At 40.6% G+C, this 22,806-nt stretch overlaps 1 protein-coding gene across 2 annotated transcripts in view; it reads right to left on the reverse strand.

The window, feature by feature from the left end:
• Positions 1-22,806, reverse strand: part of CARMIL1 (capping protein regulator and myosin 1 linker 1) — a 131,268-nt gene that overhangs the window by 69,699 nt on the left and 38,763 nt on the right. For both annotated transcript variants that reach the window (XM_035125236.2, XM_035125237.2), the window contains exons 3-8: positions 9,105-9,155; positions 5,953-6,012; positions 3,722-3,843; positions 1,833-1,930; positions 1,373-1,443; positions 1,144-1,217 (exon numbers count right to left, since the gene is read on the reverse strand). In XM_035125236.2, coding sequence (XP_034981127.2) covers positions 1,144-1,217; positions 1,373-1,443; positions 1,833-1,930; positions 3,722-3,843; positions 5,953-6,012; positions 9,105-9,155 — 476 coding nt within the window. The remainder of the gene's footprint in view (positions 1-1,143; positions 1,218-1,372; positions 1,444-1,832; positions 1,931-3,721; positions 3,844-5,952; positions 6,013-9,104; positions 9,156-22,806) is intronic.

Below are 22,806 nucleotides of genomic sequence, written 5' to 3' on the forward strand. Positions count from 1 at the left end.
CTATTTGCACGCATGGCTAACTTGTGAAAAGATTTCTGCACCACAGTCCTGCATTGCATGATATTCTTCCAGTTTGCAATTATTTCCTAGGCACTGAAATTCTGACCAGACGTACAACATCAAACAACATATACATTTTTTATTATCATAATCTAATGCCAGTATCCTAACTGTGCCACAGATACAGACATATTAACTGTCCCAAGAACAAATAAACAGTGGCCTGCCATCTGTTTATGGCAGTAAACACCACACCACACAGTAGCCAGTGTGGTGTAGTGGTTAAAAGCGGTGGACTTGTAATCTGGTGAACCGGGTTCGATTCCCCGCTCCTCCACATGCAGCTGCTGGGTGACCTTGGGCTAGTCACACTTCTCTGAAGGCTCTCAGCCTCACTCACCTCACAGAGTGTTGTGGGGGAGGAAGGGAAAGGAGATTGTTAGTGGCTTTGAGACTCCTTAGGGTAGTGATAAAAGTGGGATATCAAATCCAAACTCTTCTTCTTCATCATCTGAACATAAAAACAACTTTCTGGAGCAGGCCAATGGGCCATTTAGACCAGCAGCCAACTCGCTGCCTAAGGGAAGCCTGCACACAAGACCTGACAACAAGAGCATTTTCTCCTTCTGTGGCTTCCATCAACTGGTATTCAGAAGTGTGCTGCCTCCAGCCAGGGAGGCAGAGCATAGCCACTGAGCTACAGGGAGCAGCATGTGGGAGTGTTTTCTGTGGGAGTGAATTGCACCCTTTAAGTGCAAGCAAATAAGTGTTTTGGATGGGAGCCATACCAGCAGTTGCATCATCTCAAACACTGCAGATGGTTATAGTAAGGTTACCAGATTTTTTTTTCAATGAATCTGGGGACACTTTTCAACTTCCTACTAAATAGATGGATTTGGTCAGGGGACTGATTTGTAAATCCGGGGACTGTCCTCAGGAAACGGGGACGTCTGGAGACCTTAGATTATGGAGGCATCACAGCAAGCTCACAATGTCACCACTATACCCAAGCATTGCTCTACATTTCAACGGTATACTGAAAAAGTAAGGTTTACAGATGCACGCAATACCAAGTGCTGTGAAAGCAGCATGGCGTATTTACTTTTGACCATGAACAGTTTTTGGAATGTCTCGGGTGCTTACCTGTGGTCGAGATGACTAAAATCTTGTAAATTCAGCTCCCTGGTATCTTGAGTCAGATAAATTGTATCAACATCCTGGTTGGAAAAAAGCACAACGAAATATATTTTACAGCTGGGATGGTAGAAAGGTGGTGTTTGGGTTCAGTTAGGGCTTTTATAAAATAAACACCTCTCTGTCTTTGCACAGCTAGGTGAAAATAAAACTCTGCCAATGAGATTTCTGTACTTACCCACTGAACTTCTTCCCTATATGGAAAACCAAGCCAGTCACAAACACACGCATACATTTGAGAAAAACCTCCTAGAAACAAAAGAAGCAACACAAACCATTTGTCTCCTTTGGGAATTGGTACTTCAAGCTGATGCACATATCTTAAAGACTCAGTATATTTTCCTCTCTTCTGAGCACAAACATTATGCTGCAGGCACATTAGGAAGCTAGCTGAGTCTAGACCACGTTGCCTGTAATGTACAGCAGGGCACAATGATGTACAAAAATAGCACCTTCCCAAGCCAGTCTCAACGGCACTCCACTCTAACTATAGCTTAGAGCTAATTATACCTTTACCAAAAAGCCAAGCCTCTCCTAGAAATAGAATTAAGCCTACCATAAATAGAATACTGTACTGTTTCCCAGCACTGGCGATTATACATTTGTACATTTCAGCCTAAAAAAGCATGCACACTCACCACATGGTCCTAATTCTGCCACGGTTTGGCTGTCCCACAATGTCTGGAGATTAGCCAGTCTTTCTGGCGGCTCCATAATTACTTTTTTCATTATCCTTCTGCATGCAAGAGGAAAATACACATCTGAATTAGAACACAGGTGAAAATGTAGCCTACCCATATTTGGGTGGAATTCAATGTATATAGTGCTAAGGAGATTGTTCTGCCAATGCAAGCATTTCTGCTTGTTCTATGGAACAATCGCCCCTTCCCCCTGCCCATGTGTTGCTCTGGATTATGCTAACATAACCAAGTAGCCGAATTCAGCCCTTTATAAATTTAAAACATTACTACACCAACCCCCATAACAATTACAGCAATATAAATAATAAGTTTATTAAAACCTAATACAACAAAGCACAATTATTGAGGCACATGATTGATTACATGCTTTAATGTTTTTCATTGTTGTTATATTTTTAAACAGTTTTTAAATGTCACACACACAGAGACACACACAGAGAGATGCGTAAATGCCCTGGTCTCCTTTAGGAGGAAGGGTGGGTAAATAAAACAAATAACCATAATAAAAGACAACAGGTAACAAAGCAGACTGAGGGATTATGCAAATTCAAACACTTGGGTACATAAAAACACCTTAACTTGGTACTGAAAAGATTGCAAAATAAGACAGCAGGCATACTCCTTTATGGGAGGGCATTCCACAGCCAGGGCACCATCACAGAGAAAGGTTTTCCCCATTTGTGATTACATAAGGAAAGCAGCTGGAATATGGCCTCATGGGAAAGTTAAAACACAGGAGGGATGGAAAGGAAAGAGGTGCTCCTTCAGCTACCGTACTTTATTTATTATACTTATCTACATTAAGTGCAGATAAGGGTGAATTGAAGGAGAAGTTAAGCTTTCAGTCCGTCCCCCCCCCCAATATTAATCACACTTCAGATTTATTACATTGGTACTTGCAACAATCAGAGCTTTCCTGGAGCGAAGTGGTTGTTGAACACCTCTCTGCTAGGTCAAAGGGCTGGTTCAACCCACACATTGAACCATATGAGAAGTCTCCTCAGTCAAGTATACTGTGTCCACCGAGTGATTACAGAAGTAGTTCTCTGCAATTCCTGTGATCGCAGCAACTTGGAAAGTATGTAACAATCACAAAAGGTATAAGCTGCAGGCTTGTCCACAGTAACCAGGGGTGTCTTACCCATACAGGCTAGTGGCGCAGGGCGCCAAGTTCTGGAGGGTGTCAGGGAAGAGGCGGAGGCTGGATGTGGCGCCTCCTGGCATCAGCTCGCCGCCCTCGCCCGCCTCCGCCATGCAGCATCGAAGCAGCGCCGCACCCGGAGCCTCCGTCTGCCGTGGCCACTGCGGTACGAAGCAACCAGCTGAGCCGGGAGGCACCGCATCCAGCCTCCACCTTTCCCCTGCCAGAGGAGCCGCCCTCCAGTCGTTGCCCGCCTCCTCCAGCCCCGCCGGCAGCGCCGTCCTCCATAAAAAAAACCTCTGGAAAATTTTGGGGGGCGCTGGAGGGAGCTTTGCACCACGGCACCTGATATGCTTAAGACAACCCTGACAGTAACCACAGTTTGGAGTGATATCCAAAGTGGGCAAACTATGGTTACTGCTAAAACTGCACTTTTTTTTCTCTCCAAATCAGAATCTGAAACCCACTTCAAGCCATGGATGTCTGAACCCTGATGGGATCACACATACACATATACAAATAATACAAAGAGAATCTGGCTGACTAATTGAATATCAAATATATAGAATCATAGAGTTGGAAGAGACCACAAGGGCCATCCAGTCCAACCCCTTGCCAAGCAGGAAACACCATCAAAGCATTCCTGACATATGTATATGCTACAGTTTTCCCAATGAGTACCTACACAGGAGACAGACCAGGGAATATCCTCCTAAGGCATGTTCCAACATGTGCCAAAACTTCATGCACATCTTCAGATGAAGTCAACTTCATAGAAATGTTGCATTTTTCAGTTTCTACAATCAGCTGCATAATGAAGTAGGAAAAATAAACATGTTTTTTTTCTGCATACCACTTCAATAATAAATATTATGATGAAAATCTAATAACACTACCGTAAAACAAAACCCAATCCAAGTAATAATCTATGTTCCTAGAAATGTGTTTGCTTCATCAACAAGTACAGCCACATATTCATGCCGAAACAGCGCTGTAACAATACTGTTGGTGTTATCAGATCAAAAGGTCTTGATTGTGGTGGTTACCACCTGGCCATCTTACAAACCTAGCAAGGAACTAACACAAGAACGGCCCTGGTACATCAGACCAAAGCCCATTCAAGTCTATTTAGTCTAGCATCCTATTCTCACAGTGGCCAACCAGATGCCCATTGGACACCCACAAGCAGGACTTGAGCACAACCAAACTACTTTGTCAGTCTCCCACATCTTTTTCTGAGTGATAAGACATCACATAGGATTTGGGAATGGGGCTGTATCAGCACATCATTGCACCATTCTCTTGGGAGAGAAGAATGTGCAGAGATCACCGCAATTGATATCTTCCCACTTGTGGTGATGGGATCACATGTGAAACGTTTTTAAGAAACTCTTTGTTCAACCTCCAGGACAAAACAGTGCTAAACTATGCCAATCTGATGTATAGGCACAGAAAAAAAACTGGTGACAACCTTTACTTTAAAAAAGAGACTACTAAAAAAAAAGTAAACAATTAGATTTATATAGGCCACTCTAGAATCGAATTGTTTGGTGCATATGTGATCCAATTTTGACTTTTGTATGTGTGGTTGTAGGCACTCCAATATATCAAGTGAAATATGGTCCTAGCACTTTCAAGAGAGATACTCGAAGAGTGATACGCTCCATCTTCTCTACTAATTAATCCTATGCCCCACTTTGAACATACTGACAAGCAACGGTTGTGTGTAGGCTCTGAAACTTGAATACTCCCTGCTTCCTTTGTACACTATGGATCCCTTCCCGACTTCCTGGTTTGAGACAAACCTAGTCTGTTGTTACATCTGAACATGGCAGACCACCATAAATAGAAACCATAATTTGGTGTCCTGTTTATGGTTTGTGAAAATCTTGGGTTTGCCCAGAAATGTCATAACAAACTATGATTTGCTATGAACCAAGAAGCCAGGGAGGGAATTGGCGTGTGTGTGTGATGAAGGAAGTGTGGGTGTCTGAGGTTTAGGTTCATCAGTCAAACCACATTTAGATATATTACATCTGAACTGACTCAGTGCTTTTCTTTGAGAGGATAACACATACGGAAAAGGGATGTAAGGGTATGCAAACACATATATTTTTACATATATTTTTACATTTTTTGCAGACTAAGTTGAGACCTCCGGGTATAGGGCAGTATATAAATTCAATAAATAAATAAATAAAATTCCTGCCTCCTCTTGATATATTTTCAGATTCTGCATTCACAAACAGCATTTTTTTCATATTTTATCTGGAGGAATGAAATGACACTGGATTCCGCCCCGCCCCCAATCTTTTATGAAAGCAAACGTAACATCCAGTACAAAGCCAAGTCAATCTGATTTATTGTGCTCCAAGTTACAAACTCATCCCCTGTCCCCAATTCAGTATCTTACACCTGTTTGCAAATAAAGAACTGTGTCCAGTTGGTGTCCCTTTGCCTGACAGAAGACACTTTAGTCCCACGAGTCCTTCTAGTATAATAGCAATCAAGGCAATCTTTGGCAATTCCCTACCCCCTGCCTGCCCACCATAATCTTCCCTTCCCTTCCTCATGCTTTTCTCCAAAAAGATCCCAGAACCCTCTGGAGCAGATTTTTGGAACATATGGTAGGGGAAGTGAATTGCCCAAGATTGCTTCAATTCATATTCCACCAGCAAAAGGCTCTGCTGGAAACCTCCACTTATGTCAGCAGAGGAACACCAATTGGTAATAAGCTATTACCAACATAATTCAGACAAGGCTGGTATTACATGCACATTTCTTTCTCCGTTGGTTTCACCTAAATTAGTATTGGAAAGTGGGGGTGGGGGGAGCACAGCTGCCTAATGAGAACAGTTCTGATCTGCTATATAGGATTACTGCATTGTTAAATACATTCATAACTGAAATATTCACCTGGCCTGGTTTATTGCAGGTGATTCCTTGGATTTCCAAGTAGCTGAAAGTTAGTTCTAGCTGTAATTCAAACAGAAAATTACTTTGCTTTATATCGAAACACAGCGGGAAAAGCACACCAAGCAAAGATTAAACTATTCTACATAGAATGAGTGCCCAGCCATAGAATGAGTACCCATGAATAAAGCACATGTCCTTAGCTGGTGCCTTCCCATTGTTTTGGACTACAACTCCCATCAGGCCCAGCCAGCACAGTAATAGGGTAGTTATGAACTTTAAGCTTAAAGGTTCAACTCATCTAAGGAGGTTTCTAGTTAGCTAAGTATGGCGGATCCTCTATTTTCCAAGAACCAAGAACCAAGCCATGGACCCCCTACTTTTGAAAATTTTAATATCTAATAATAATAATAATAATAATAATAATAATAATAATTTATTATTTGCACCCCGCCCATCTGGCTGGGTTTCCCCAGCCACTCTGGGCGGCTTCCAACAAAATATTAAAATACAATGGTCTGTTAAACATTGGAAGCTTCCCTAAACTTTTGTAGTTTTTGTTATGTGAATGGTGCCACGGAGCCGCTGGGTGGGTTACACAAACCCCCAATTGGGAACCACTAGTCCTAGGAGCAAAACACATGCAAGATAATGAGCCTGAAGATAAACTTGATAATGAATCAGAGTTCTACCCCAAATGAGTTTAATTCACAATTAGTTCACTTTGAAATAATGGGAACTACTTTCATGCATAGTTCTAAGATTTATGAACTACCTGTAATTTGTTAAACCAGATTTGTTCATTCCAAGCACTGGTTAAGCAAGTTCTAAGTTTATTTATGAACAGCATTGAGTATTTATTCCTTTAAAAGGGGATACCGTTTCTATCTTACAGCAAGGGGGGGGGAACAGCACCTCTCCTCCATGTCTCAGCAGAAAACTTGCTGCAAGTGTATTAATTTGCAGATTGAAAGAACAAATTTGCATTGATCGTATGTTTCTGTGTGGCTCAGCTTTTCTTTTGGGAGGGAAAGAGATCTGGTATTTTTTCAGCAGTGCTAAATGTATTTGACTATATTCTTATACAGTACTTCCTAATGTAACACATTTTATTTGGCATGCTTACGAGGATTCGAATTTGGGTAAAATTACTATACTATACTATTAATATTACTATACTATACTATACTATTACTGTATTATTTCTGTACTATTAATATTACTATACTAATATTTCTATACTACAATTAAACTGTGACTAAAATGCGCATACACACACACACTCAGAAAAGAGAAAATCAAGCTTCACTCATGTTTTATTTTGTATGTCTTTTTGAATTTGTTTTGTACAAGGACATCTGCCAACATCATGTTAGCCAGAGTCCATATGGAATGAACGATTATCTCCAGATACAGATTCATCATCTGCAAAGAGCACTGGAGTCTCCCCTCTGCCAAGACAATCAGTTCCAATTGTCAGGAGAATCAAAGCATTTCATGGAATATGCTGTTAGACAAGTCATAAGATGCAATTTCAGTCTCTAGAGAATAGCAGGCACTATTCCACTGATAATAAATAATGTGGCACAGCAGGCTGTATAACATTCATGTTTTCAAGCTGCAAATACAACTAAGATTGCCAATGATTTTTTTGGGGGGGGGGGGTTTCAACCCAGCAGCAGGTTTTGGCCTGAACAGATCAAACCCATGATACTGTTGAGAAAGGGATACCCACCAAATTATTTGGTGAGTCTCTACATAGATCTCCCCTGCTGTGTCAAGATGGTGCAGGATGGAGAAATCCCAGCACTCACTGTGAAGATGGCAGCAGCAACATGCCCTGACATTGCACTAATGACATCAGGCATGTGTACCAAGGTCTCAAAAGCATCAAGTTTTCAGAAATTGTTGCCTTACAAATTTTATTGAATAATTTACCCAAAAATTCCACATAGGATTGTTTGATGGAATTATCTTACAAAGATTTATACTTTTTTAAAAAATAATAATATTTGCACAGTATAGTTTAACCAGCTATAAGTGGTATTCATTACAGTACTCACCTGCAGACATAGCACTAGACAATGGGTCTGTTTATAAATTGCATAAATATATGTGGATGAGCTGTGGAGGAACTTCAACTCTTGTTCGAGACACAACCCCATGCCACATCCAGTTGAAAAATGTGAATCCAAAGAGTATTTAATACAAATATTCACATTTCGATTCATGGTAATCAAGTTCAGGAAACTAATATACATAACAATTGTAGAGGCTAGTTGTTCATGTATCTGGATTTAAAATAATATGTGTTTGTGAAAAGGCAGTTATTGGATTGCTTTTGTTTTATTATGCATTTTGTGTTCTCACTTTGTACTTTTACGCTGTGAACCATCCTGTGATCTTCGGGTGGTACCACTGTATACAAATTTAATAACTATTATTATTATTATTATTATTATTATTATTATTATTATTATTATTACAGATGATCCTTTAAGAGATCTACTTTGCCAATAGTTGAGAGTGTTAATACAAAGAGTTCAAAAATATTGTAATGGCATGCTAAATTGGCTTCCAGGATACTCAGACAGCTACTTCACAAGTTCAACAAGGACAGGCAAAAAAAGGGAAATCCATCCTTTAAAAAAGTTTGGGAAACTTTTTTCCCAATGTAAAATTAGAAGAACCCAACAAAAAGCACAGCAATACAAAGCTTTTCCTGCTAAATGAAATGTAATAGGGCTGTGATCTCTTCGGACTCCATTTCCCAACAGCCCCTGCTACTCTGTATTTTCTGACCTCTAGGGCGGAGAGCTGAGTTTCTGGTGAAAGGAGGGGAAGCAGGGAGAGAAAGAGAAAAAGTAGGTAAAGTGGTAGAGCCTGAGAGTGGGTCTGTGGGGGCTGGCGAAGCACCACTGGGGACTCAGAAGTGGAAGGAAAAGAGTAGATCTAGCAGTTTTGAAACAAAGGTAGCCCTGGCTTTGTTGCTAGGCAAAAGGACTCTGTAAAAAAAAAGCCTTGAAGCAATTCCTTAAAAGTCTGAAGTTGTGCAGTTGTGTACCGTTGAATTGATAAACACTGAAGCTCCCACATGAACAACATTAACTTAAAAAGTGAAATTTACCATGCTACTGGACTGAAAAATGCCTTACCTTGGTAGGAATACGAGAAGTTAACAGAAAGGCCCGACATGATGTTAGCACCTACAAAGGAAAGAGCAAAAGTTGAAGTCAATGTTTAGCTGTTTTAAAATAAACGTCTACAGCATGATACACACTCTTGTTACCAACAGGTAATTTTATAAACCAATCTTTGCTCAGGATGCAAGTCTCGCTGAATTCGTTGGTATTTGTATCCAGATGAACATGCACAGGTTAGCAGCTGTTTTATCTGGTGGTTTGTAAGTACTGTAAAAAATATCCTTCCATCACTGATCTTTTCAATTGACTATTTATTACACATGCTTGGAATGATAACAGACCCCACCACCAGACCTTCTTTGAGTCTATGTGGACATTACTAGGAGCAAGTGGTTGCCAATGACCCACATCTTCCCTGAAAGATATGATGGCTTCACTGTGCTCTCGGCATCATTTTCAATGGTGCAGGGAAACAATGAAAGTGTTGATGTCGTATGACAAGTTTCTTAGATGCTACTGGGAATATTCAGCAGGTACATTACACAGGGAGTGACATCCTCCCATAGCATGTTGAAATCTACTAGTGCATTTCGTTTTCAAACTGCACAAAAGCATTTGCCCCTCCACATTTACCACCAACTTGAAATACCTTTTTCTATTAATTTTTAAGGAGAATTAGGTTTCCATGAGACCCCAGGATTATCAAAACATTTGCAGAATCTTCAAAGTGAACAACAGGATTGTAGTATCAACATTTCCAAGATGAAAAGATTAACTACAATGCCAGCAGTAAGCGCTATTCATTATGGTAATATATTAAAAATAGATTAACTTATTTTTTAAAAAAGAGAAGAATTCATGTCATCCACAAGGAACTGAGCATGGTACAAAGGCTCTGTCACGTGTTACTTATGAGAAGGCAAATTCCATGCATTGAAAGGGATCAGGGTAACACCAATGAACTTGCCCTCAGTCATGTGCACACTGATGTCTGCAATAAGGCAGCCATGAATGCATCTTAGGGTGCCAGCCAGTTGCACAGCCTTGCCTCTCCAACACAGCCTCCGTCTTCAGGTGAGTAACAAACGAAGTGAGTTTTAGACACAGCATCCTCTGCTGTACAAAATAACTCTCCCACAATCCTCTGTGCTCATACATGAGAAGACTGACCTAATTTAGACCCAGTCCCAGCACCTCCTCTTCTTGCTGCAAGTTAAACCCCTTAATAATAGCTGCTATACAAAGTTTCCACTCTGTAGGAATTCAATGCTACAAAAAAGCTAAAACTGAGGAGGGAACATTCTGCTCCACTCTGACAATTTCATGCTCTCTCCAGCAGGGGGAACAAACCCGTCAGACATAAACAAGGAAGAATCACAGTGGCCCAGGCCATCCCTTTCAAGCGGGGATGCATACCGGTAGTTTATCCACTATGAAATCCGCAAGATACATAAGTGGAGCTCAGTGACAGAAGGTTGTTATACCATACCCCTAAAACTATTTTAATTAACTTTCAATGAAAAATACAGTTCTGCAGAGAAGCTATTGGAAAACTGATTATGGAGTGATTTAACACACATGCTTTACATTCATGGGATGAGCCTCAGGATTATTCCATTGTCACAAGGTTGCATAAACTGCTGACACTGGACCTGTTCCCAGATGGCTCTGTTAACAGCAACACACTGCCTTCTGTAGAATTAAGTCAGTCTGAGAGAACTATGAAAACAACCGTTTTAGACTGCCATGAAGGGATGGGCAGTATATGGTTTTTTATTGATTCATGGGAAACCATTGTAGAACCTTTAATGCTAAAGAATCTTCATTCTGTTCTATTCCAAAATTTGGCTTGGTCACTTTCAGAGCCATATGTCAATTTTAAATATGTCAATTTTAGCCAACTATTAAGGGATCACACAGGAAACAGCATCAATGGGCCTATCTTGCATTTTATGAGTCATATCTTATCAAGTATTTCTTGTAATCAATCATACCTACTCACATAAAATTCAGACCACCTGTGGTCAACTAAGAGGGGATAGATGATAGATAGATAGATAGAGATGTCAACGGAGGCACGGAAAGAGAGTCTACTCATCATTAAATGCCAGGAATAGCTCAGTTGGTGGAGATTGAGACTCTTAATCTCAGGGCTGTGGGTTTAAGCCATAGCTGCCAAGTTTTCCCTTTTCTTGCGAGGAAGCCTATTCAGCATAAGGGAATTTCCCTTAAAAAAAGGGATAACTTGGCAGCTATGGTTTAAGCCCCACCTTGGGCAAAAGATCCCTAAATTGCAGGGTGTAGGACTAGATGACCCTTGTGGCCTCTTCCAACTCTGCAATTCCGCATAAAAATAATTAAGCTGATTGTTCCTCTCTTGTATCACACACACTACCTTTCTCCTAGATGCTATGATTTTTGTTGTCTGTATTCACCAAGGTTTTGAAGCTTGTCTCAAATCCCCAAATTAAAAGCATACCCTTGCTACTGTAGCTTTATCCATCCATGATTAAGATAAGCAGCAATGTAACCTTTAACAGTGTGTGGGTGTGGGTAGGGGTAGGTATGATTTCATGGAAGAAAGTGGGTGAGCATATGATCTTGCTTGTGATTCCTTAACTGTGGTTCAAATATGAGGATCTCCACAGACACCAAGGACTCCTAGCTTCAGACACATCTGAATCAATTAGTCAACTGCTTTAGCAGAGGCAAATCACCAAATTCCCCATCTACTTCCCAGCAGCATCCTTGTCTCTCCTTCAATGTAGGATAAGCAATTTACTATTACAGTAACTGTTTATCACAAAAGTTATCAACATTATTCTGCGCACAGCTTTAATTTCTTTCATAGCTAAACAAGGATCTGCTACTGCTTAACAAGGATAACATGTGACTTCTATAAATGCATCATGACCAAGTGTCTATCAGTATATACAATGATATGCAATAATTTGAATTGACAGGTCTTTTAACTAATTTTAAGTATTTTGTTCATGTGTGTTAAACAACAGAATAGGGAGAAATTAATGCAGGAACGTCCTTAAGAGCTCCCAGGAGAATTTGGAAGGTGACTTGGATAGGTACCAGCAAGCACATAACAACGAGCTGTGACCTGCATGCACAATGGCATATTTTATTGATGCCAACCTTATATGAGGCAACAAATGTCAGCCAGACAGCTGCTTAACATCACACAATGAAACTTCAAACTGCCCTTGAGGTACAAGACCAGTTAAAAATTGCATTGGTGAATTAGATGTATATTTTTCTAGACAACATCAACTCTAAACTGTCTGTCTTCCAGCCTCTGAAAAACTGTGGTTTGTTAATTATTTTAATGTATTGTTCCTATATTCATGAGCTATTACTTGTTCATTTTTAAAATATATTATGGCTTTAGGGTACATTTGCATGTAGAACCAGTAGGGTGCAGTGGTTAGTGTGTTAGACTAGGACTTGGGCAACCAGGGTTCAAATCCCTACTCAATCATGAAACTTGATGGTTGACCTTGGGTCACTTACTGTCTTTAAAACTTACCTCCCTCCTTCACACAGTTGTTATGCATGGAGAGAAAACAGAGGGGGAGGAAGACAGTTTGAGCATATAGCGCCAATCCTGGCCCGAAGGCACTGGCTGCCAATTAGTTTCCGGACCCAATGCATAGTGCTGGTTTTGACCTATAAAGCCTTTAACAGCTCAGGACCTCAATACCTCAAGGACTGCCTTTCCTCATATGAACTGACCCGGACCCTGTGACCATCATCTGAGGCCCTTCTTCGTGTGCCTCCTCCACAAGACGTCCGGAGGGTGGCAACTGACTGTTGATGGGAACAGATAATTGCTAGAACTCCAGTGCTTAAAAACTTGCACTGGCTGCCCATGCTTGCACTGGTCCAAGTTCAAGGTCCTTGTATTAATTTGCAAGGCTCTTAACAACTACAGTCCCAGATTCCTCAAGCACTGCCTAATCCCTCCTATCCCTGCACGATCAGTGAAGTCTGTGGGGGAGTCACTGTTAGTGGTCCTTCGTGGTTCAGGTGCATGATCCACCAGTGATCAGTATTGCGGGTCCAATTTTATGGAAATCCCTTCCGGTTGAGGTCAGACAGACCTTCTCCCTGTTGAACTCCTGACACTCAATGAAGACTTTTTAAAATTCTAGCAGGCATTTTAACGGGTCTGATTTTATAGCTGTCAGAGGCGCTGATGTGGCTACTCTAGAGTAACGACTCCTCGCAGCATAGTCTTTTTAGACTTTTATTAAGTGCTGATTATTTACAGTGGTCAGAACAATCTATATACATGCTTACGGTGAGGTGTCAGAACCTCCGAATGGAGATTGGCGCGTTTTCTTCCAGCAAAGAAGCTTTGGGAGACCCAACCTCTTCCCCCTACGTTTGCGTCGCAATTCCGGAGTTGGGGGAATTGGCCTTCCCCCCGTGCTCACACCTTCCTGTCCCACCTGGGGCATGGGCTCCGCAACCTTGACTGAGCCTCGGACACCACTTCCTGACTCTCCGCTGGAGGCAGAGCTCTCCCTGCTCTCCCCAGCGCTTGGGGATGGGCTGGAACTTAAGATGGGAGGGACTTCCCTGTATCCCTTGTCCCTCACAATAGCAATAACTGATTTATTTATTTTTTACATTTTCTGTATTGTAGTCTCCGTACACCGCTCACAATCGTAGTATATAAATTGTTTAATTAATTAAAAATTCATTGCCAATAGGGATATCACAGGCAGCATGAATAGGAGTTTATAGTGCAATTCAGAACCAGTAAAATCACTGGGAAATTGGAAAAGGGCTTGTGCTGTGTTTTGCACTACCACCCCTTCCCCCCTGCATTTCATGAACTCTCACTTTAGATCTTAAAAATGTATTGCATACTTACGTTTTTCAATTTTCTAGAAAATAAAAAACTTAATTCTTTTATTAATAGTTTCATTCCTGTTGTGAAAAAAATCCTGCAAATGTTTTACTAAAGGCAATACATATATCATTTCAACCCAACCCAATGCATTGAATAAGCCATAATAAAAAGCATATGTATATAAAATTTATTGATGTGCTTATCACTTTTGGTAATGCTATAAAAACTGTAATGGTCGGAACTATACATTTCACTGTAGCACCACAGCTTCCTTACATTACATTACTTAGCTCCCCCCTCAATCCCCAATTGACTACCTTTTCTTTTGTCTTTTGAATACTACATGCTTTTCTTAATCATGTGTTTTTCTCCTGCACAGAAGCAGTACAATCTTCAAACAGTTTGCTATGTGCCAGGAGGTTCTTTATTCCTGAGCAAATCACAAAGGTGCAGTTTTCAACCGGAGGCTTATAACGGGACTTCCATACATGTTTACCCAAGAATAAGTCTCATTGAACTGAATGGGACTTACTTCTGAGTGGACATGCCTAGATTACACTGCTAATCTTGAAACTCAAGGTTCATTGAAATTGCATTGGGGGACCCAGGTGGCGCTGTGGGTTAAACTACTGAGCCTAGGGCTTGCTGATGGGTGAGCTCCCGTTGCTCAGTCCCAGCTCCAGCCATCCTAGCAGTTCGAAAGCATGTCAAAGTGCAAGTAGATAAATAGGTACCACTCTGGCAGGAAGGTAAACGGCGTTTCCCTGTTCTGCTCTGGTTCGCCAGAAGCGGCTTTGTCATGCTGGCCACATGACCTGGAAGCTATACGCCGGCTCCCTCAGCCAATAATGCGAGATGAGCGCGCAACCCCAGAGTCGGTCACAACTGGACCTAATGGTCAGGGGTCCCTTTACCTTTACCTTTATTACCTATATCTACTGGTATCTTATTTTACTTGCTTCAGAACTATTTTAATTTTTATCATCATGTGTGTTTTAGATGAGACACGTTTGCCATTTTTGATTGCATCATTAGCACCAGATAATTTCTAATTAAGTGGTTTCTTATTATCTATGCATCAATGTTGCAGAGGCAGCTTGAAACTCAATTTATCCTTGGAGCAACACTACTGCTTCTCCACCTATGTTTAGAGCTTGTGGAAAACTGTCTCCTCACCCCATGCTGTCATTCTAGTTTTAAAAATTCCAGAAGGTGACAATCTATGCTAACCCTCCTCTATCATCCAAAGACATCACATTTCATTCTACTGCTCCTATTCTACACTCCCCTAAATGGGATACAAATAGTTCTCATCACCCATGCCTATCTTTCAAATAAATTAACTAATGCCGGCCCATTTCCCCTTGGCACAAATCCAAGGTGAAAACACACTCAGGCTTTGTCTAGACTAGAGACTAAGGATTTGCCTTTCATATCTGCTTACCAGAGTGACTGTATTGGTTTGCACCTTTAGTACAAAAGCACTTGGGTGCTGCTGGCATTGGTGCCAATCTAAACTAGGCTGCCTGTGCAAATTTAAAGAGAGACTGTGATCCTATGCCATTTAAAATGGAGCGGAACTTTGTCAAACGTCCCTGAGATCAGGATTTCAGCCTAGATAACTTGACATGCAAGTAGCACAAGTACAAATGCAATTGGTGCACAGGCTTCAACCCTTGAATGGGAGCAGTAAGAATGAATACTGCTTTAGAGTATTTACATAGCAAGCTTCTCTCTCAACTGTGAAGCAATGCTTTCAGCCAAATGGGCAGTCATTCCCACATCCAGCTGTGTGTACTTTTTATTCAAAGGGGAACTTTTGCTGGCTGTTAATCTGGATACAGCCGCAGCAAATTTCCACCAGGCAAATGCGGAAATGACTATGCTTTTGACTTGGACCGTGCATCCAAGCCACTCTGAGTAAGCCCCAGCATCTGTGGTTGAAGCAACGGTTCTACATCATAAAATACAGGTTTGAGCCCCAGCATCATTTTAGAATATATGTTCCACATGAATTGCCTAGATTATTCTGTGAAGAGATTGTTAGATCCATCTTTAAGAAAGATTAGACTAAGGTGGCCTTCCAGAGTCTGTAATCACCTGCAGGGGTGCCAACTTGAATAAAATAGCAGGGGGGGGCGCTCAGGTAAGCCCCGCCCCACATAACTGATCACAATTATTGATAACCCACACCATTTAAATGACAATGTCGATCAATTTGAATGGCAATGTCCAGCCCCCTCAAAGAAATTTTTTTTTGGGGGGGAGGGACCTTTGTCATTAGGAGCTGGCTCTTAAGATCACCTGAATATTTAACTTTATGTATTTTTTCCTGGTTTTGTTAAATCAAGTGAGATCTCTGGTCTACTCAGCATAGAATTGTGTAAGAAGCAACTCTCAAGCAGAGGCTATTCCCAGCCCCATGTGATCCTTTAACTGAGTATTTCAGAAACAAAACATGGAAGCTTCCTGCATGCAAAAACATGGTCCCTCTATACAGAACTACCGGTAGTAATAGAAAACTTTTTCCTCCATCTTTTTGGATACATCTATTCTTACTGTACATAGATATGAGACATTCAGATTGCTATTTCTTAAAACTTATTCCAGGCACACACATTATTATTATGCTGGCCAAAAGTTGCATTCCAGTCCTTGAAGGTAACCAGAGAACTAATACACAATTATAACAAGTACGACATTGCTTACAACATTTTAAATATAAACTTCCTTGTGAGCACTTGACCTAAAAAGAGAGGTAAAAACAAGTAAGTGAAGCAGCAACATGGGCTGTAGCCCTCATACATGTCATACTCGTACTTTTTGGGTTCCAATTTTCTCCTTTTTTTCTTTGTTTAAAAAAATGGGAGACCACCATAAATGACTGCATTGTTGCTTTATTATTGACTAGTTTTATCATCATTTGTATGTACCGTAGTTGTGAATCTGTATCTGAAGTGTGTGCATACAGAACCAAAATCAGTGTTGTTTTTCATAAGAAGAGTCAAGTTTCCTTTTTACTGAGGACCAGGCAGATATTAATGATGGGTTTATATTTAGTTCCTTGCCTACTTGGCTAACTTTCCATCTACTGTAGATCTGTAAACAACTGACAGTTTCACTAGCAGATAAGACTGAAAAATACGCTCGTGCAACACTGTATGCAGTTTTGGTTCTGTACAAAAAGGAGTCCGGCAATATATTTTGCTTATTTGGTATTTTTCCTCTTCCAATTCCTTATTTTTCTCCAATTGTAGATGTCAGGGTCATTATTTTACAAACCACATCAGGTTACCGAATGACAGACTTGCTGAGCTTAAAATATTGTAGATGAGGCATGAAGTCAGCATATGAGAATTTAAGTGGAAACGGAATGTTCAATAAGTGAAGAATACAGTAATTATTCCAAGCATAAATAAAATAGTCAGTACTCGAGCCAAAGAACCTATCTTATTTTTCCAGCGTTACAGCACTAACAAAACAAATGAAGTTTGGTATTTTCCTAGAAATAACCCTTAGAAAGTCCACTGAATAATAAATTTAGAAATCATTAAAAAGTAGAAGAGAAGACATCTGCTTATGCAGGTTCAACACAAGAGCTTGTTAAAATGCAGGGATGTAAGTGGGAATGTTGATTTCATAATCAGGCCTCTTCCCCAGGGACAGGATCACTAGTAACAGCAAGAAACTTAATCAAAGTCTTTTAGCATTCCTGGTCCTTTTTCTGTTTTCAGTGGCTAACATTTTGGCACTGTGTGCCCTGCAGGAAGGTACCCCAGAGCTAAGGAGGGCATATTTGGCCTGAGAGGAGTCTGGTCACTCTTCATTTTAAGCCACCTTGGGTGCCTTGGCAGAAAGGCAGTATAGATCACCAATCAATCAATCAATCAATCAATCAATGTAAAGAAAGGGGCAATTATCTTTCTATAAGCTAGAATTCCCATAGCATCTAAAGCAGGCATCCCCAAACTTCGGCCCTCCAGATGTTTTGGGCTACAATTCCCATCTTCCCTGACCACTGGGTCTTGTTAGCTAGGGATCATGGGAGTTGTAGGCCAAAACATCTGGAGGGCCACAGTTTGGGGATGCCTGATCTAAACTCTGGAATAGAGTTCATGAAGTTTTCATGAAGATTTATCATTTCTTTCATAAATATGTTTTACAGTAGTTTCTGTAGCACAATTCCTTCCAGCTCTTGAAGTTATCGTATCATGGACTCAAGCACTGTTTACGCACAACAATCTGAGTACAGATTTGAAAACCAGCTGGTATTGATTAAGCAAACTTAAATCTTGTGATTAAACAGCACAAAAGTCAGACTGTAAACAACTTTTTTTTTTTTACTAGAACATCGTGTGATCAACGGCAAAGAGGCACAACAAAATACTTTGGGCTGCCTTCACAACTGCCACTTGTTTCGATCAGAATTAACTCTCTTGATCTTACATGACATGAACCAGATATTTGGTTATCAGTAGATCATGGAGTACTTTCACAGAGTCTGCAAGATCACAGTTAAGGTCTTTCCCAGAGCAAAAAAGGGCCAAGACAAAACTAAAGATCATCCCATTCTTCACTGCTGCACTGGATACATGGTTGAAAAGGATGTAAATACGAGTTTTACACATTTTCCATGTCAAGAAATTTCTATTTAAGTTAGTACAAATGCACCAAAGTTTTAAATTTGATGCCTATCAAGACAGACGTCCAAGAGAAAACAAGGCAGCCATCCACCTGCCTACAACTCCAGTCAGCCGCAGTCAACATTGCCAATGGCTAGGAATTGGGAGAGTTTTAGTCTAAAACATCTGGGAGGCACCATGCTGAAGATGGCTGACATTATGAAAAAGCAAGTATCAAATTATAGTTTGCTTGGTTTCTCCAGTTCCCACAATACAACGACGACAAGAAAGGCTTCCTTTCTTTTCACTCAATTCATCCACAAATAAAATGGTAGCAGGTAGATGATTGCTACACTTGCCATTTCTGGATATTCTTTACTAACTGAATGAAATCCAAAACTTTGGTAATGTTAGTTGCTGAAATTGCACTTTTAAGGTTGTGTTACAAGAAAGCTCAAGGAAGTGTTACTGCAATTCATATCTTAATTCCAGTGACTCTGTGTGCATTAGTGAATGATGATTGTATCCACTGTATTTCCTCACGCAGACTCTGAAGAAGATGGGCACCGAATCTTTCAATAAACTGTTGTACATGCTACAGAATATCTGCTTCTATAAAAGCAAAACTTTACTGTTTTATCGTCCTCAGAAAACTGGGCAACAGTTGGAAACATGAATAGAATTTCCTGAACCACAGCTCAAACCCAGAGTTTCACCATTGTTTTCACTGTCTTTGATGTTGAGAAAGAGGAAAGTTATCATCACACCATTATGCTTGCATTTTCTTACCAAAAAATAAGGATCCATGACTTCCAAAAGGATCCAACTGTCACTCATCTTCTGTCTCTTCTCTCACTTCCTTCCACTTTCATCACTTTCCTTTCTTTCTCTGTCACCTGCTCATGCCTTTCTGCCTTCCTACCTTCTTGCACTTTCATTTGCTGTTCTCTCCTGCCCAGATTCCTAGACCTGACCAGTGGCCCCAATCTATGGCTCCCAGATCAGGCCAATTCAGTCTGTGCCACGCGGGAACGAGGATGTGGCACCCCTGCTCCTTATAACTCTCACGTCCTGCAGCCAGACTTCTGTCATCACCTTCTAGGCCCCCAGCTACTCTCATGATGGCAACCACTGAGCAACCTAGCTACCTTCTGCAGTAGACACTTCTGAATTCTAGTTGCCAGTAAAATTCCAATTTTTTTTGGAGAAGTCTAGAAAGCCATAGAAAGTATCAAGAAAGTCAACAGAGTGTTTACACTCCACAGAGATCTTCCTCGCTACAGGCATAGGAAGGTGGGGCATATGGCTGGACAGAAATCTCTCTTATCGAAAAAGGTTCTTGCAACTCTCGTGAAAATTGATAGAATGAGTGTCTCATCAGAAGAATCTGTTCTAGCTCAGACGCCACATATAGTGCTCCTTTGGTTTGGTCAGCCTTAACTGGAGTCCAACATGGCAGCAACACCTTTGTCATGACCTACCTGGAATGGCCTCGCAACCCACCTGTTTGTCCCAACCCATGGGTTGAAGACCAAAGGTCTAAAGTCTAATGCCTCTGTGAGTATCCAACTGCTCTCACCACCACAGCTTTTCATATGTCTCTCCCTGCCAGTTAAAGCTGAAAAGAGTTATGTAAAAGTTTAACATGCTTCTGCTTGCCCTCCAAAAGTAACAGGGCTGACAGTGTATGGGACTGCTACTAAAGATGGGTTATAGGTTTTTTTAATTAAAATGGGAGTCAGTATCTAGAACAGGCATCCCCAAACTCGGGCCTCCATATGTTATGGACTACAATTCCCATTATCCCTGACCACTGGTCCTGTTAGCTAGGGATGATGGGAGTTGTAGTCCCAAAACATCTGGAGGCCCAAGTTTGGGGGTGCCTGATCTAGAACATGCAGCTACCACAGTACTATCATAAGTTTAGATTCCAGTAATAGCTGTAGAAAGGTAGGTTTAGAGGGTATATCTGTACTGGGCCCAGAGCCAGCATAGGTACAAGATTCTGAGCTCTCTTTAAAAAAAATAAAAGGTGCTAGCCCATTAGAATGAAAGCTATGGAACTAAAGGCACAGGAACTAATTTTTTTGGGGGGGAGGGGAAGGCTTTGTGAGATATGAGCCTGCTTCTGCCTTTCAGTGTTTTAAGCCAATGAGTGAAGTCAGATCTAAATTAGAATCATACAAACCAGAAAGAAGAGCCCAAAATAACTTGAACATGAAGGAAGGACTTCCAGGGTTATTTGCAAGCCTTTTGTGTGTCTTCTTTGGTGTCTCTTAAGTCAGGCAATGGAAAAGTGATGTCAGGTTTATTATGATCCTCTTTTTTGAGGGATGGGGGAGCCTTCCTTCGTACAAAACTGATTGTTGCCCAGAAAAATAATAATTGAGAAATCTAGGGTTTTAAGTGTAGTTGTGAGTTGTGGCTCTTTATTTTTCTGAGTGAATCAATGTCAGGTATGTTCCAAGAAATCTCTTATTTGAAAGCATTATTTTATAATCAGTTCCAGTAAGAAATATTGAGTCTACACAGCAGGTGGCATCCACAATGCATCATGTGTTCTACCAACTAGCTCACTATACTTTATCAGGTAATTGTTCACATGACTCCTATTTCTGAACTATGCACTACATCTAAAGAGTGAACTTTGAGCTCACCATTTATCACATTCATGCTTCGCCATTCAAGGTACAGACTGGGAAGACTTTTTAATAAAAGAGAAATCACACATTCATCACACTTGAAAGACATAACCAAAGTTTAATCAATGAGCTTAAAAGGTAATTGGAAGAACAGTCGTATCACTTTCTGAAGACGTGCCAACTTGTCTTGGCATACACTAAAAATCCTATTAACTCAGATGCAGAATAAAAGGATAAACGAACTTGGCGGATATCAGGATTACATCATTATTGGGAATCACTTTGTGAAGGAAAATCCATCTAGTTATTGAAGTGTTCAATTTCTCTGTGGCCTGTAAACACAGTGTGAAGTGACTAGTGAAACATACAATATAAAAGCAGTCACTTACCTGGTACAAGTTTGTATCTTGGTAATGCTGCCCAATATTACAATTTTTGTTACTGGTCTGACTTGCTTTTTGCAAATCTGTTAATTAAATTTCAACTTGGGGGAAGTAGATAACGCCAATCGTACAACTGAAAATTAGCACTGAGACTAAAGGACAGCTAATGTTTCTAGCTAGCTTAATAAACATGGATTTATTATCAGAATGGTACCTGAGGTAGTCTGTTGCTGATTCTTTTTTTAAAGAGTTTTCTGAAACACCTTGGCATAAAGTTTTGTGGACTAGAGCTCACCAGATCCACAGAAAGAAGAAGAGGAGTTTGGATTTGATATCCCGCTTTATCACTACCCGAAGGAGTCTCAAAGCGGCTAACATTCTCCTTTCCCTTCCTCCCCCACAACAAACACTCTGTGAGGTGAGTGGGGCTGAGAGACTTCAAGGAAGTGTGACTAGCCCAAGGTCACCCAGCAGCTGCATGAGGAGTGGAGACACGAACCTGGTTCCCCAGATTACGAGTCTACCGCTCTTAACCTCTGCACCACACTGGTGTACACTGATGCACAGAAAGTGAAATGCAAAGAAACATGAAACAAAAAATATAATAAAAATAAAACCCTGATAAATCTATAGGCTTCTTTAAAGAGTAGTACAATGGGTTGTTTGGGGGTCATCTTCCATTGTTGTTGTAGGTTGTTGTTGTTGTTGTTGTTGTTGTTGTTGTTGTTGCTATTATTATAATGTGCTTCATCAAAATAAAACCAAAACTACAAAAATTCCCTACAACCAATCACCCCAATCCAAACCACTGTCGCTTTAGTGTTCCAAATTTCAAACCATCTTCTTAGCTTGTGAAAGTTGACTGTGTCAGAGTACAAAAGCTTCTGAGTCAAATAAAAACCATTGCTAAAAATGTGTCAATCAAATTCTAGCTTATCCTTTTTTAAAAAACCAAGATTTACCAAATCCAAATTGCACGAGTTTGAAAAAAAACCCTGCTAAACAGAGAAGGATAAAATATTTGCTCCTATGTAAGAAGTGTTAAGGTTAAACCAAGGGTTTTATAGAAAAGGGTGTCTTTGTAGGAGCTGCAGGACAGCCCTCCAAAACAAACATTATTAACCCATTACCCCATGCAATTGCAGGCAATACAAATGTATGGCTCTGTCAGCAGAGATTGTGCTGATCACAAATCGC

This window comes from Zootoca vivipara, chromosome 8, assembly GCF_963506605.1.
Source record: "Zootoca vivipara chromosome 8, rZooViv1.1, whole genome shotgun sequence".
Classification (NCBI taxonomy): domain Eukaryota; kingdom Metazoa; phylum Chordata; class Lepidosauria; order Squamata; family Lacertidae; genus Zootoca; species Zootoca vivipara.